At 36.3% G+C, this 14,810-nt stretch overlaps 1 protein-coding gene across 1 annotated transcript in view; it reads left to right on the top strand.

Moving 5' to 3' along the window:
* PLCB1 (phospholipase C beta 1) overlaps positions 1-14,810 on the top strand; it is a 666,959-nt gene that overhangs the window by 458,253 nt on the left and 193,896 nt on the right. Inside the window, exons 8-9 of the mRNA XM_046679966.1 lie at positions 6,036-6,136; positions 7,401-7,567. Of these exons, the coding sequence (XP_046535922.1) occupies positions 6,036-6,136; positions 7,401-7,567 (268 nt within the window). The remainder of the gene's footprint in view (positions 1-6,035; positions 6,137-7,400; positions 7,568-14,810) is intronic.

Here is a 14,810-nt window from a genome sequence, read left to right as displayed (position 1 = left end):
TTCCTGCTGTAGGTAGACAAAGCTGATGATGCTGCAAACACAGGGGAGAGCTGTGGGAAGGTCCCCAAACATTTTAACCTTCACTTTAATAAGCAAAATAAAATGATCGCACTTGCTTGTTATTCCTCCTTTGTTAGATGCTTTGGAGTAGGAAAGATGTAACAGTTAAGGTCCTGTTGTTGACTCAACAAATATTTCTTGAGCTTTTACTGTGTGCCCTCAAGCACCAAGAATATGGTGGTGAACAAAACAAAGTCCCAGGATTCAAGGACCATAGGGTCTCTGGGGGTGCTAGTCAAACACGTGGACTGACGTGTAAATTGGAGGGAACTATAAGCAAAAGGAATGGAGTGCTGCCATCGAGAACAAGGAGCTCATTCTAGAAAAAGAAAACAATGTGTGCAAAGCCCTGGGGCTGGAAAGAATTTACTGGTTTGAGTAACTGAAAAAAGACCACTGCATTTAAGCATAAAAAGAGAGCGTGAGAGATGAATTCAGAAAGATGTGCAAAGAATGTTTTTTCCTCTGCAATTGCTCCTGGTTTTATCTTTACTGGATAACGTCTTATGAATACAATGATCAAAAATTTTAACTTATTATAAATCCAGGTAAGGGAAAGAAGGAATAAAAAATGAAGCTGAAAAAAAATCAAATCCATCAATCAATTCTCTGTAAACTGCAATTTTCTAAACAATTGGATTCTGGCAATTCAGTCAATAAATAAAAATTGAGTTCTTACAAGCCACTATGTCTATTATAGGTTCAAGCTTTCAGACCAATGTCAACTGGAGACATTTTAAAAGGATAATGAGATTCAAATAACTGGAGTTATGTTTAGATTGGAAAGATATTTATCTATAGTAAATTAAATGTTATAACAATTTTTAAAAAATATAATCAAACTCCATCATAAATTTTTGAAAGATCATTGTTCATAGTAAAGTATCCTTTACTTGGAGGACTTGCAGAGTTAGAATGCTTAAAAAAAATCTAAAAGCTAAAGACAGTTTTGGAACTAGGAAATAAATGTTTCTGTGCACTGATTGCATATCTTTAATCCTTGTTGTCATGTCATATCTACAGAACAGTGGCTCTAGAAAATACCCACTAATTAGCAGAAAGATTCGGTTATACTGACAAGAGGTGTTTTAAACAGTCCCCAGAAGAAAAGGTTACATAAATGGTAGATAGTACAGCATATCTGGGAGCCGCATTTCATAGCCAACAGTCGTTCAGACTCAATTTAATTGTGTTCTGTAAATAGATTCTTTAAAAAAAATAGATACATTACCAGAAATACAGTGGATATCCTGTCAAAATTTTTTAAACATTATCTTTGTGCACATTGTTAGGGATAATTAACGCACTTGAACTTGTGTCTCAGCCAACACGATCCTTTGGAACAACACATCCCTTTAGAGGGAACTCCTTTAGAGATCACAGTTGCTTGCCAAAGTTACCTTAATTGTTAAAAAGTAGCACTGTATCTAAAAAGAGAGACAAAGCAATTACCGTCCTTCTCTTAGTAATCCAAACATATTATAACAGACCTTTGAAGACCTTTCCATATTGAGAGAATCACCACTTTAGCCACAAACTTTTTGAGAACTGAAAGTAGTTTACTTGACCAAATTCCCTTTGATTTAAGACTTTTTAACTTACAAAGAGCTCAGTGACATTTGGAATTGTATTATAGTCTTGGCATATGTATTTGCATTTTAAAGACGTAAGTGAGGAATAAATCCATGTATTTGTTTTAAAAACTAAAGTTTACTATAGTTAGGGACATTCATGTAATACCAAGGAAAATGGTGAGTATTTTTTGGATTTAAAGAATACTATGAATAAAATTTATAAAAGAACTTCTTCTCCCAGGATAACTGTAATATGTTGCCTTTCTCTTATGCCACATACCTGGCATATAAATCAGAAATATAGTCACTTCTGCAGTGTGATTCTTAAAATCACCTTTATCAAAATTGCATTTTAAACGACATTAAGTATTCGGCTCATTATGACTAGTTTACTTGTAATTATTTCACGTAGTCTATGGCTAACTTAACTTTGATTTATAGCTTTAGAACAAAAGCATTGAAAAGAGGTTGAAACCTTGAATTTACTTGGAAATAATCCATCAATTTGTCAAGATAAAATCTGTATGTGGACTCTTTATTCATAGTGTCCGCTGCAATAAATTCATATGTTTTTAAGTAACATTTTTCTGAACGTTAAATACCTGTTTATCATAGAATTATTTTTCAAACATGTAAAGAAGAAAATACAAACCACATCCAAAAACTGAAGTGAATGTTTAATTTGCTGAACTACAGTGTGAGTTGTAGAATCATGCAAACTGGATTCAAAACATAGCATCCCCCACAGATACACACTTGGGACCTTAGGTTTTGTAACCTCCCATCTCCCTAGTGTTTGTATCTCAAAGAGGGGACGGGTGACCATGCCAAACTCATAGAGTTGACATGGGATTAAATGAAAATATTCAAGTAAAGCTCATGGAACTATATGCTTGGCTTAGAGTAAGTGCTCAATAAATATTCATTATTACCCTCTGAGTATTTTTTCATATGCATACATATGGGGTTTTTTCCTTATATTTAATTTGATGTGTGGATGTGTCATAACTGGATCTATGGAATCTGGAAATGAAAATGCCACCAGTACTACTATCAAGATTTTGTTTTAATCTTTTCCCTTTTGAGATTTTTGTATACAAACAAGGAATAGAAGCAACTCCATTTCTTTTTTTTTTTAAAGGTTTTATTTTTTCCTTTTTCTCCCCAAAGCCCCCCGGTACATAGTTGTATATTCTTTGTTGTGGGTCCTTCTAGTTGTGGCATGTGGGATGCTGCCTCAGCGTGGTTTGATGAGCAGTGCCATGTCCGCGCCCAGGATTCGAACCAACGAAACACTGGGCCGCCTGCAGCGGAGCGCGCGAACTTAACCACTCGGCCATGGGGCCAGCTGCAAAGCAACTCCATTTTTAAAGTTTGCTAGTACTTTGCAGTTTCTGGAATAAATGAGCCTGATTCAGACTGTCTTAACTAGTGGTCTTCTTAATTCTTCCTCCAAAGATTTTTCTGATAACAATAGCAACAAATCATCACTGACAATCTGTTTTGTACTGGGTGCAAGATGTGGTGGACCAAGTCCTGGACTATGAGAAGAAAACCTAAGGTCTGGTCCCGTCTCCTGGGTTTGTCCAAAAAACATTGATTAGCCATCTATTATATGCCAGGCATCATATTGAGGACGCAAAGGAATTTAATAAGAGATAATCGCTTCACTCAAAAACTCAGTCTAGTAGAAAATTAGAAATATAAAAAGTAAAAGAAAAACTGTGTGATGGATGCTATAATGAAGGTATACAAAGATGGACTGTAGACACAAAAAAAGAATGTGTCATCTCCAGCTACTGTGGTCAGAAAGGGCTCACAGAAGAGTATTTGTACATTGAGCATGATTTTTAGAGTATTGAACCTTGAGCTTCCTCCTGATCAAACAGGAGAAAATTAATCTGTTCCACCTACTTCACCAAATCACGAGATCCAGGAAGAGAAAATATGTTAATGAGCTTTGTGAATTTCAGCCTTGTTTAAAACTTAAGAGATTAGGAATTGTCCATAGCTTTTTCCTAAATATCTCCCCTATACTCTTTCACTTTAGTTTTTTGTGATGCTCATTTTAACTCATTTCTCCAAAATATTTTTCCTCCCATTTTCACCCACTGACCCCAAATGCTTTGGGGCATCCTCATCAGTCAAGTTAAGCAAGTGAAAAATGAAACAAAGAAAATCAGCTGTATTGAAATGTTTCTCTTTTTCTATGTGCTAACATCCAACTGGTAGTGAAAATAATATTGTGTTTATTCAGATTGTCTCGTTAATTTGTCCCTTTTAATAGGAAGTCCTATTACACAGCTGGTAAATAAACAATGGTTAGAGTTTCAGTGAAGTGTATTGTACCATGAAATTATGTGTCGGACTCTTATGTAAATTATTTTTACTGAATCTGATATTCTGCAGAAAACGTACAACACACAAGTCCTCACTAGCAATTTCCACCTTTCTCGTAAACTACATTCATTCACTCATTTAGTAAATATTTATTGAACACCTGCTATAAGTTAACACTGGAGAGAGAGCAGTTAACAAGCAGGAGCTAGGTCCTAGCTTGTGTAGATCTGAAGGCTAGCAAGGAATGGAGAGAGTTGTACAGCTGGGAGCACAATACAGTTAAATATGAGATAAGGAAGGTGCAATGGTAGCACAGAATGGAGATAAAACCCAGTCCAGGAGGAAGAAAAGCTTTCCAGAGGAAGAGATTTTAAACTAAGCCAAAAGGGAGAGAAAAAGAGGTCAGTCAGAGAAGGAAGATAATTACTGATACCCTTAGATACACTCTGTTTATGTTGTGCTGGGCAAGGTTGGAAGGAGGGAGTGGAGTGAGCTCTAAATAGTAACTAGTTGATAGGTAGAACAGGAGAACACCCTTGGGGTTCATAAAATCCACTACAGGTAGGTGCCTGAGTTGGCCAGCAGAGACACTGAGGATTTTCTTGCATTTGATTTTTAAATCTTTCTCTTCCCTGTGTCTGTCAGCTAAAGAATAGAGAAGAGAGGGTCAATTCCAGCTATCTACAAAACTACCTAAAGAGACATGGGTGTCTAACTCAGATAGAGGGTGGCATCAAAAACTGTGCATCCTCTAACCAAAGGGATTTCTTTACTTTTGCGAATCAAATGGAATTTTGGAAACCTGTTTACAGGTTGTCCCCATTTTATGAGTGGCAAAACACCAATAAAACAATCCATGGGAGTTTCCCATTGTTCTTGCATTTGGCCCCTTGTGCCCATGATTTCAAAGTTGGTATCCGGGTAACTAAGTCTAACAGTACAATGCATCTTGCTATGTATATGATCATGTGTTGTTTGGTTGTCTCAAAATTCTATTGTGCAAAATAGATATTTTTTTCCTACTCTATAAATGGATTTCATAAAGGAAATATTATTTTGTTTGTTCATACACAAATGTGGGATTCCTGCTGTCTGCCAAGTGATGAACTAAGTTTTCTTATCTGTTAGCAAGCAGTGTACAATTTCAGACAATAATTTTTAGATATTTCTATAAAAGTATATTTCAAAACAGATGAATATGGTAAAAGGAAGGGTGTTGCTTTGGTTGAAGTGCTTGAAAATAAAAATAATCACATAAACACGTACCTGAAATAGGAAAACGACATGAAGAATGTCCTTCCTGTTAACAAAAATGTGAATACATGCTTCCGGTTTCCATGGCAGCCGGACTAAGCAGAAAAATAAGTCATAGAAGTAACTTTTTATGTCAATGACTTACTTCCCAAACAATAGGACCAATAGAAATAATGACTGGTGCCGTCCTACTTATAAAAACTGATTATTTAAACAAGAAAGGGCATTGTTTGAAAAAAAAAAGAAGCAAACTTGGAATTTATGTTTTCATTTTGAAAATGTGTCTCCAGATTCTTTACATTTTTACAAAATATATTCATTCAAAAGCCTGCTAAACAGCACATAAACAAATATAAATGTTCATGCCTCTGATCTGTATACTTAAAAATGGTTAAAATGGTAAATTTTATGTTATGTATATCTTATCACAATAAAAAAAGATTAGGGGAAAAAAAAGCAACCTAAAAAAACTTCCAAACAGACCCTGTGTTTACTAGGTGAAACTTACTTTAGTAAATGTACTTCCTTAGGAAGTTGCCTTAACATCCCTTTAGAAGGAGAAAACCCTTAAGCTTAAATTATAATAAAAAAGCAAGAGAACATAGACTTTTGATACCTCAAAGCTAGTGTCCAAATGAACCCTACAGCTGGCTCATAGATGTTTTCTGGATGTTTACCCTGACCTCCCAGAAGAAAGGGAAGAGGCAAGAAGGAGGAAGGGAAGGAAGAGCGAGAGATGCAAACAGGGAGCAAAGAAGATAGGGAAAGAAAGAGACCCTTTACTGATCCTGTTGTTTCATTTCCCAGAATGATTCAATACCTCAAGAAGATTTCACTCCAGAAGTGTACAGAGTTTTCCTGAACAACCTTTGCCCTCGACCTGAAATTGATAACATCTTTTCCGAATTGTAAGAGAACACATTTTCACCCACTTGTTTCGGCTTGCAGTGGGACTCAGTGGCTGGGGCCGGATTCTGAGCAATAGAGGGAGGTGGACGAACCTCTTCGTACACCATGTGTAACACTTGTGCTTCTGTGATATCTGTTGGAGACAGTCACGGGTTCCTGGCCCTGAGGTGCAACCACTGCTTTTAATGAATGGACGTTTGCTGTGGTTTGTTGTTCCGTGTAGTTGTTTTAGTATTTTCGGGAGGCTCTGTGTGGTTGAAGATTATGGCTAGAAGAGACAGCCATGTTGGCTCAGTGGAGATCGACTTATGTTGCAGAAAGAACTCTAAACTGGGAACCAGTCATTTTACCTCTCTGAGTCGCATTAATGAAATAAGAAATTTGGATTACTAAGAACCCTCTTAGCTGAAAATTTTTTGCTTTTATATTAGAAATTATATAGGTATTACTTTTAAAAAAATGATTGGAAAAAAGGAAAATAAACGTACCATAGAAAATAAACAAACCAGACACATTTGAGGAAGTAGCAATTTATCCTTCTTGATATACTGAGATCTACAAGATGACAGAAAATGCAAAATTCATAAAACAAGGATCTCTTCATTTTGAAGACAGGCCAACAGTGCTAACTGAGAATGATGTTGTATGTACTCCCTTTGTGATGTTCATTGCCATCAACTATTTCTTGAATATCTGCAATGTTTGTACCATGGAGCTTGTCTTTAGGTTGTCAACAGGATAGAAATGAAAAGTTTGAATCATATTATATTGAAGAGTCATAGGCTCTTGCTGAAGTATGAACTTAATAAAAAGAAGAATGTACCCAAATAGATTGTTTACTTTCTTTTTAAAGTAATGAGTAACAAATACATCTTTAAATGATTAAATAAGATATGGGAATTTGATGACTAAACCAGAAGCTTAGCGTCATAATTGAAAAACAACCCATACCTCTGTATTCAGTTTAGAGTGGTGCGTCTTTACCCGAAAGATGCAATGTTTTCTTACTGTGGATTTCCTTTTGCATTTGACGTAGTTCCCGGGCATGGGGATTTAGTGTGGTGATTGCAAAAGATGTTTGTAGCCCATAGAGATACAGGAACTGTGATGGAGCAGCACAATGATTTTAGGGCAAGATAGGAATTTTAATATAGCATGCTCTTACCAGGTATGGCAGGATTTTCTTTCCCTGTAACTAAATAAGTATATGAATGACACTTGGTGGAAAAATATTCTAATTCCTTGGTTTTTAATTGTTTTTAGTGGTGCCAAAAGCAAACCATACCTTACTGTTGATCAGATGATGGATTTTATCAATCTTAAACAGCGAGATCCTCGGCTAAATGAAATACTTTACCCACCTTTAAAGCAAGAACAAGTCCAAGTATTGATTGAGAAGTATGAACCCAACAATAGTCTCGCCAAAAAAGGTCAGTCCACTTTGTCCCACACCAGAATGAAGCTCTTGTTTCTAATTGTGAAATGGGTCACCCCCCTGGTAGTTAGGGACATCAAGGATTATTTAGGTCAGTTTCCCACATTTGTATGCCTGTTTTCCTTTCTGACTTAAATCACTGGTGGTTCAATCAGAAGCAGATTTTTTAAAACTTTGGTGTGTGGTGTTTTTGTTGTTATGTGTATGTACGCATGTAACATAGTTTTTTTTTTTTTTAACATCTAATCATTTGTTTTGTTTTAAATTTACCCAGTGACTGAATGCATCTTTCTCCAACAGGAAATTCACTATCTTAAAGGTTGCCCTTTTGGGTCTATTTTTAATTCTGTGAAATGACCCACAGATTTTCCTAAATCTCTAAAACTGAAGAGAATACTCAGTCCATTAATTTAAACTATTGATGAATTTTTCCACTTGGGGAAATATTATAAAATTTGGCCTTTTATATTAAAAAAAAACAGTGTAGAAAAAAATAGCCTAGAAATTGATGTCAGAAAGACAGCTTTAAGTTGCCTGGAAGTTATTAAGAAATTTATATTTTTGATTCTGGAGAAATGAATTGCCAAAATAAGATCATGATGATTTAATTGCCAGGAGTTTTCCATTATATGTGGCATCATTGTCCCCGAACAGGATCTTTAGCTGTTACTTTACCACTAAGAGCAATTCTCATCTGGACTAAAATATCTTCACTGAGAAAAGTGGTGTGTTATCACTGATGTTATTGTGAATTGCTTGGATATTCCATAGGGAGGAAAATAATGCACAATTAACCAAGTATTAAGAAGAAATAAATTGCATCTTAATATGCAGGCAATTTATAAGTAATAGAAACAGCTCTAACAAATTTAGAGTCATTAATAAGAATGATTGTCATAAAAATTGATTAAAAAATCTTTTAACCCATTGTATTTATTTTGGAACTGGTCCCCTAAATGAAAAATGAAAGCAGTTATTAAGAATAGAAGTAATGTCTTATAATTAATTTTATCCTACATGTTATTAGTCAGGAATTTATAGGTGATATATTTTAGTTTTGTTTGTATTCTTGGTCGACCATTGTGGTTGTCATCATTCTTATTGTTGCAGTGGGGAAGAGGTCAGTCAGAGGAAACAATTGGCCAAGAGTATGTGTTGGCCTTCCCAGGCCACCCTCCCGAACCTACTTTGTGTGACACCCTTTCTTCCTTAGGGCCACAAGAGGTGGGAGTTCTCCTTATCGTTAAGCTGAGGACAACTCCTTGGAGGTTTCACCTGAGCGCTTGACAGTTCCCTTCTGAAATCCAAACTTCACCAAAAATAACTAACACAGTGTTATAACAAATATAACAAGACTTCTAAAATCAGTCCGCCCACGACACTAGGAAAACAAAAACTTTTGTGAAAACAAGGAGGCACTTCAAAACATAAACTTTGCCCTTTTCTCCTCCCTTCACACACACAGCGCATGGCCCATGCTTCAGCTGGCCTGTGAGGCCCTCATACACAATACTCTGATGACTTGAACTAAGTAGAGGATACAAAGGGAAAAATCATGACAGGTTACTGTCTAACTCTATAGTCCTGCAAGAACCAATTTTGAGTCCAATGGAAATTAAGATGATGTCTCTTACTGTCGGCAAGAGTACTCAGTGCCATCTTATAGATGCACTAGGTATGAATTCCATAATCACAACAAGCACACAAAGTTCAGGTGTATTTAAAATAGCCACTTTATTTATTTTTCTATAACTTAATGTGATACTGCTCATGAAGCTTCCATGTCGGCCTTGATGTGAGTTTTTTTAAATCACAGAATTCACTTCTTAACCCAAAACTCCAGTAAGAAAATGAACTTGAGATGTTTCACACCGAATCATTTTGTTTGCTGCTTTGGCTCTGTTTATGTGAACAGAGAAGAATAAAGAAGATTGTTTTATTGTGTTAGCTGTTATTTCATAGTCAAAAGGATAACGGTTTTGAAATCTTTATTTGAAACACTAAGAAACTGTTGGGTTAGACCTCAATTCTTCAGTAACTAAGAGTTTGAAATATTTTTCGAAAAGTGAAAATCAATTTTTTAATTTGATTTTGCTGTTCATAACATTTTTAAGATCTTTTCAGGAGCTCCTTTTTCTGTCTTCTTTATTTAATAGATAACTACAAGTAAAATCCAACAAAGTACAATTTAAGAAAGTACTATTTGATCTCAATATGGCGAGTGATATGCAAGGAAATTAACTCATTTTATATGACTTTCAAAATGTATGTTTTTGTTTTGCAAAAAAAGCAAACCAAGACTTTGGGGTCAAACGACTTACCTAAGATCTCATACCAAGATGCTCTTTGAGAAAGCAGAGTTTTTAACTTTCAGTCAACTGGTTAATACATTTTGATCAATAAACACATAAGAAAATAAGTAGAGAAGTTTAATATTACATTATAATATTTTTCTGCTGCTGTTTTCATTTTGACTAGTTCCTCAAATTTCCCCAAGCATTAATCAAATTAACCCACAAACTCAGTCTCATTTGTCTGAGAAAGACACTTCCATATTGCCTATATTTGTTATAAAATGTTAGGAATAAGAAACATACATAATGTACATATATAATAACGTAAATATACGTATACTCTCTGATATCAAAAAATTTGTATTTTAAAGTAGGTGTTAATTCACAAAGTTGACATATGCTAATGTTTAGTTTTTATATGCATTTTATATAATTTTTACATTAAAGAGAATCTAAAATTATATGAACATTTTTCAGTATGATCAGAAACTTAAATGTTAAAGCTGATCATAGATTAACTGACTAAAAGTACAACACATGAATGTGTGAAATGAAAATCCAGAAGGGATGATGGCCTCTGATGCTTTGCGGGCCTGCTGTCATTAGCATGTTGACCACATTTCCAAGCTGAAATTTCTGTTTCTGGAGTGGTATGTATTGCTTATAAATAATCAGAGGGTTTCTGTGTAGTATAAGACAAATGTTCACATGTCTGGGTTCCACAAAGAAAGAGTTTGAAGCTTATTGCAGAAGATACTATTCTCGAGGGAGTTTGGTTTATTTTTACAATTTAAAACCATGCATTGAAGAATGTCATGGCCCCAGGTCAGCAAATGCTTTCTCCTTGCCATGTTATTTGCACTGTAGACCTAAATATGCCTAACACAGGAATACACAATGACCCCTGCCTCTTCCAAATAAAAGGGTCATGAATGTCAGAGTTTGAAGACTAATGTCTCCTGAATAGAGTTATTTTTTATCATTTAAACTCTTTAGAAGAAAGGCAGTGTGTAAAATCAGCATGAAAAATAAAAGTTATATTGATGTCTTTAGTAACAGAATGTAGACCTCTAGATTCAACTGATATGTCTATAAATGAAGGCCTAATTTTGCTTAAATAAATTGCCAAACCAAAAGAAAACAGTAGAGTTGGTTCATACTTTTATTCTTCTCTGAAGAGCAGGTGTTCATGAGTATTTGTTAAACAATTGAATTAATATAGTAGATTTTAATATTAGCAGATGTTTTGAGCAGCATTCCTTTTCTTCTTCTTCTTCTTTTTTGGTGAGGAAGATTGGTCCTCAGCTAACATCTGTGCCATCTTCCTCTATTTTGTTTTTGGGATGCCACTACAGCATGGCTTGTTGACTGGTGTGTAGTTCCATGCCCAGGATCCCAACCCAGGAACCAAGGGCCACCGAAGTGGAGCATATTAACTAAACCACTACACCACCAGGCTGACCCCTACATTCCTTTTTTTATCATCAGTTCTTCCTCTTAAATTTTTATCAGGTGTTCTATGCCAAAGCTTCCCCACTTTATTGCAATTAAATCATTAAAATGAAACTATATAATGTCTTATAGTCTTTGATCAGTACTTAGCGAGTTAATAGTTTAAAAATTGAAATGAACTCAAAATGAGTAATAGCAAAGCAATTTGGTTTTCAGCAAAGCAAATAGAAGTTCGAGTATTGCAAGCATTTTTGCATCAAATAGGTGTAAGCTAATAATTAAGCATCAGCAGAAATAACCCTACTGTATTTTCAATATTGTTTTATTTTAAAATGCTGATACAAATGAACTATATTGTATCATTATAGTTAACAGCAAAAAGCACCCAGAGTGTCTAGAGAGAGGAGTGGACTCGGGAATCCTGCAACCTGTAGTGTTAGGTGGAACTCCTTCAGTTGAGAAATGATGGAAACCTAACTCAAACCGAAGCACAGAAAGGAATTTCCTGGGGCATATAAGCAAAAAGTCAGGGTGTTAATGACTTCAGGCATGACTACATCCATGGGCTCAAACAATGTCAAAGAACTGTGTGCCTTCATCTCCCATCATTTTCTCTACTGGCTGTCATTCTTGGGCAGACTCTCCTGAAGTGACAAGCCACCGGCAGTTCCAGGTCTACCAATCTCAGTATACAGAAATTCTTTTTACTCGTCGTTCCTTCAAAGGTCCCAGAAACCTGAGCCAGGCTTAAGTCACCCAAGGTCACCCCTGAAGTAGGATCACTGTAGCCCAGAGGATGGGATGAAATAATTGGACAGACATAGGTCACATGACTCTCCCTACAGCCAATGAGGAGTCAACTACGTAAACCACATGGACTGACAGTGGGAGAGAGGTGGTTTCCTGAAATTCAGTTGGAGCGTGATACCTAGAAGAAGGAGGAATGGTGACTGGGCAGATAAAAACAGCAGATCCCACGAAAACTGGGTCAGAAAGCAGTAATTCATCACTACTGTTTGCCTTATTTAGGAAGTCATTTAACCTCTTTGACCAGTCTCACCCTCTAGTTTTCTCATCTTTGAAAAAGTTCCATGCAAGAATTGCTGGGAGAATTACATAAGTTGCTCATGGTAAGAAGGTTGCATATATTAATTGTCACCCATTAACCCTTTGTTGACCTGAACTAATGAAAAGTGATAATTGGCATTTACACCAAATTATTTCGAACTATTAATGGGTCTGGAAGTGAGATTCAGAGCACTGGGGAGAGGCATTCCTGAACATTGCTGTCTCTTGGCTAACAGGCTTGTTTAACTTACTGTAATTAAGAATAAGTTAGAATCATTTGATGATGAAACCTGAAAAAAATATGGCAAGTCGTATCTGTACACAAACATTCATTTCTGACTCAATCATTCTCTTATATATATTTTTATTAAAATGGAATTATAATTATAGTTAAAAATGTAAAGATTTATACTGGAATCTTACTATTTACTTCTTCACTTAATTTTCCTAGTAGATCTTTAAAAATCATTATTTTTCCCAGCACCATTGCTCTTTATTAGGTGGAAGTTATCAGGAATAATGATTACTTTTATTAATGTCTTTTGTTCAGCTTTGAGAGATCAAACATGCCATAATTAAAGAAAAAGGCTGGCTTAGTGTTATGGTTAAGCCAGTTAACCTCAGGCAAGTGACTTGACTTGCTTGAACTCCAGGTTCCCCATCTGTAAAATGGGATGACATGGGTGCAGCAGACATGGGTGCTCTTCTCATACACCCTGGCACTCACTGTTCCAAAACAGTAACAGCACTCCCTGCAACTCTCCAGAACTTTCTCTCAGCTCAACCACAGCCAACCTACAAGTGTCCAGGACCTCATAGTCCCAGGAGTAGTTGGAGGCCAAATACGTCATCTTCCTTGCCCCATGTGTGGGACAGTTTCGATGTGCATTCTCTACTTTTTCCTGGAGTTCCCCAGTGAGATTGAGTCCTAGTTGCCCACAACTGTACACTGCTTGATAACATTCCCTTTATTAGCTGCTTTTCCACCTCCTCTCATTTCTCCACTGCCCTCCTATTATTTCCTGGGGTTACCTCCCAAATAAGCTACTTGCACTCAAATCTTTGTCTCAAAACCTGCTTTTGGAACAACTCAAACTGAAACACTTTTCTGTAAACAGGCTTAACAGAATCAAAAGTGAAATACTGGTAAGGGCAGAGTAGCTGAACACTGAGAAAAAATAAAATGGAAAGGGCCTGCGCCGCCAGCTCATTCCTTCCAACCTGTCATATAACTGTCTTAGTTGTTACCATTCATGAAACCCTGGTCAGTGGCCTCAAATCCTGGGATCTCCTGTCTACAAGGGACTTAGCCATTTATCCCAAACTCTCAGGTCATAGAAGAGGCAGCTAAAGAAGTGAGAATGTTAAGACTATCACCATATTTTCTCTGTCCCAGTGCAGAGTCCTCCCTACGACTCCAGACTCCCACTTGGGACCCTCCATCAGGACTTGCTGAGAAAAGAGATGCAATGCCAGCTCTTTACAAGTTATCAGTTGGCATCCATAGCAGTGGTTTTCAGACTTGTCCTTGACATAACATCCTTTCATTCGTGTTTGTTTCTTCTAACAAAGTCTCACAAGAAAGGTCAATGTATGCGAAAAACCTTTAAAAGGATTACAGTCATGCATCACTTAACAATGAGGATACATTCTGAGAAATGCACTGTTAGGCAATTTGTTCATTGTGCGAACATCATGGAGTGTGCTTACACAAACCTAGATGGTATAGCCTACTACACACCTGGGCTATTCGGTACTAATCTTATGGGACCACCATCATTTATGTGGTCCATCGTTGATCAAAACGTCATTATGTTGTGCATGACAGTATTTTGGTTGAATAGAGGTGAGCCTGGAGTGTAGCTGTGATGGCTGCCCTACTCCTGCTTCCTCTCCTGCCCCATGCCATTCTCTGCAGGCACTTCTGCCAAAACCTCAGGAGATTCAGGATGCTCAATTTAAAAACCACTCTTCTGGAGGAAATATTGACTGGTTCAAAGATCTGCCTCACAATTAAGATGGCATCCATTTAAATATGTTTATATAGATTACTTGTGTAGCAATATAAGGAACAAAAGGACTGAAATGAATGAACAAAATCAACTTAAACAAGATAGATTTTCTCCCAAAAGACAAAGAAAAACGGATGAAAACTATATGATGTAGCCAATTCTTTTCATGCCTTAATTAAGTTACTGCACTGAGAAAGCTGCCAAAAAGCCACTCTCGTATTTTATTGATTAAGATCTCATTTAAATTCCACCTATTGACTTTCTACCCTCTGTGGAAGGTCACGGAAGAATGACATTATCATCTGTGAGTATATTCCAAGCTTCTCTTACCTCTGTGTTGTTTCATATGTCCATAGACTTTTCTGAAATATTTGAGATTGGCTAAAATGAAAAAAAAAATTCTTTTCACGAT

Source organism: Equus quagga, chromosome 12 (genome assembly GCF_021613505.1).
Source record: "Equus quagga isolate Etosha38 chromosome 12, UCLA_HA_Equagga_1.0, whole genome shotgun sequence".
In the NCBI taxonomy this organism is placed as follows: domain Eukaryota; kingdom Metazoa; phylum Chordata; class Mammalia; order Perissodactyla; family Equidae; genus Equus; species Equus quagga.
The sequence above is the reverse complement of the archived record's forward strand: the minus strand, read 5'-3'. Positions and strand labels throughout refer to the sequence as shown.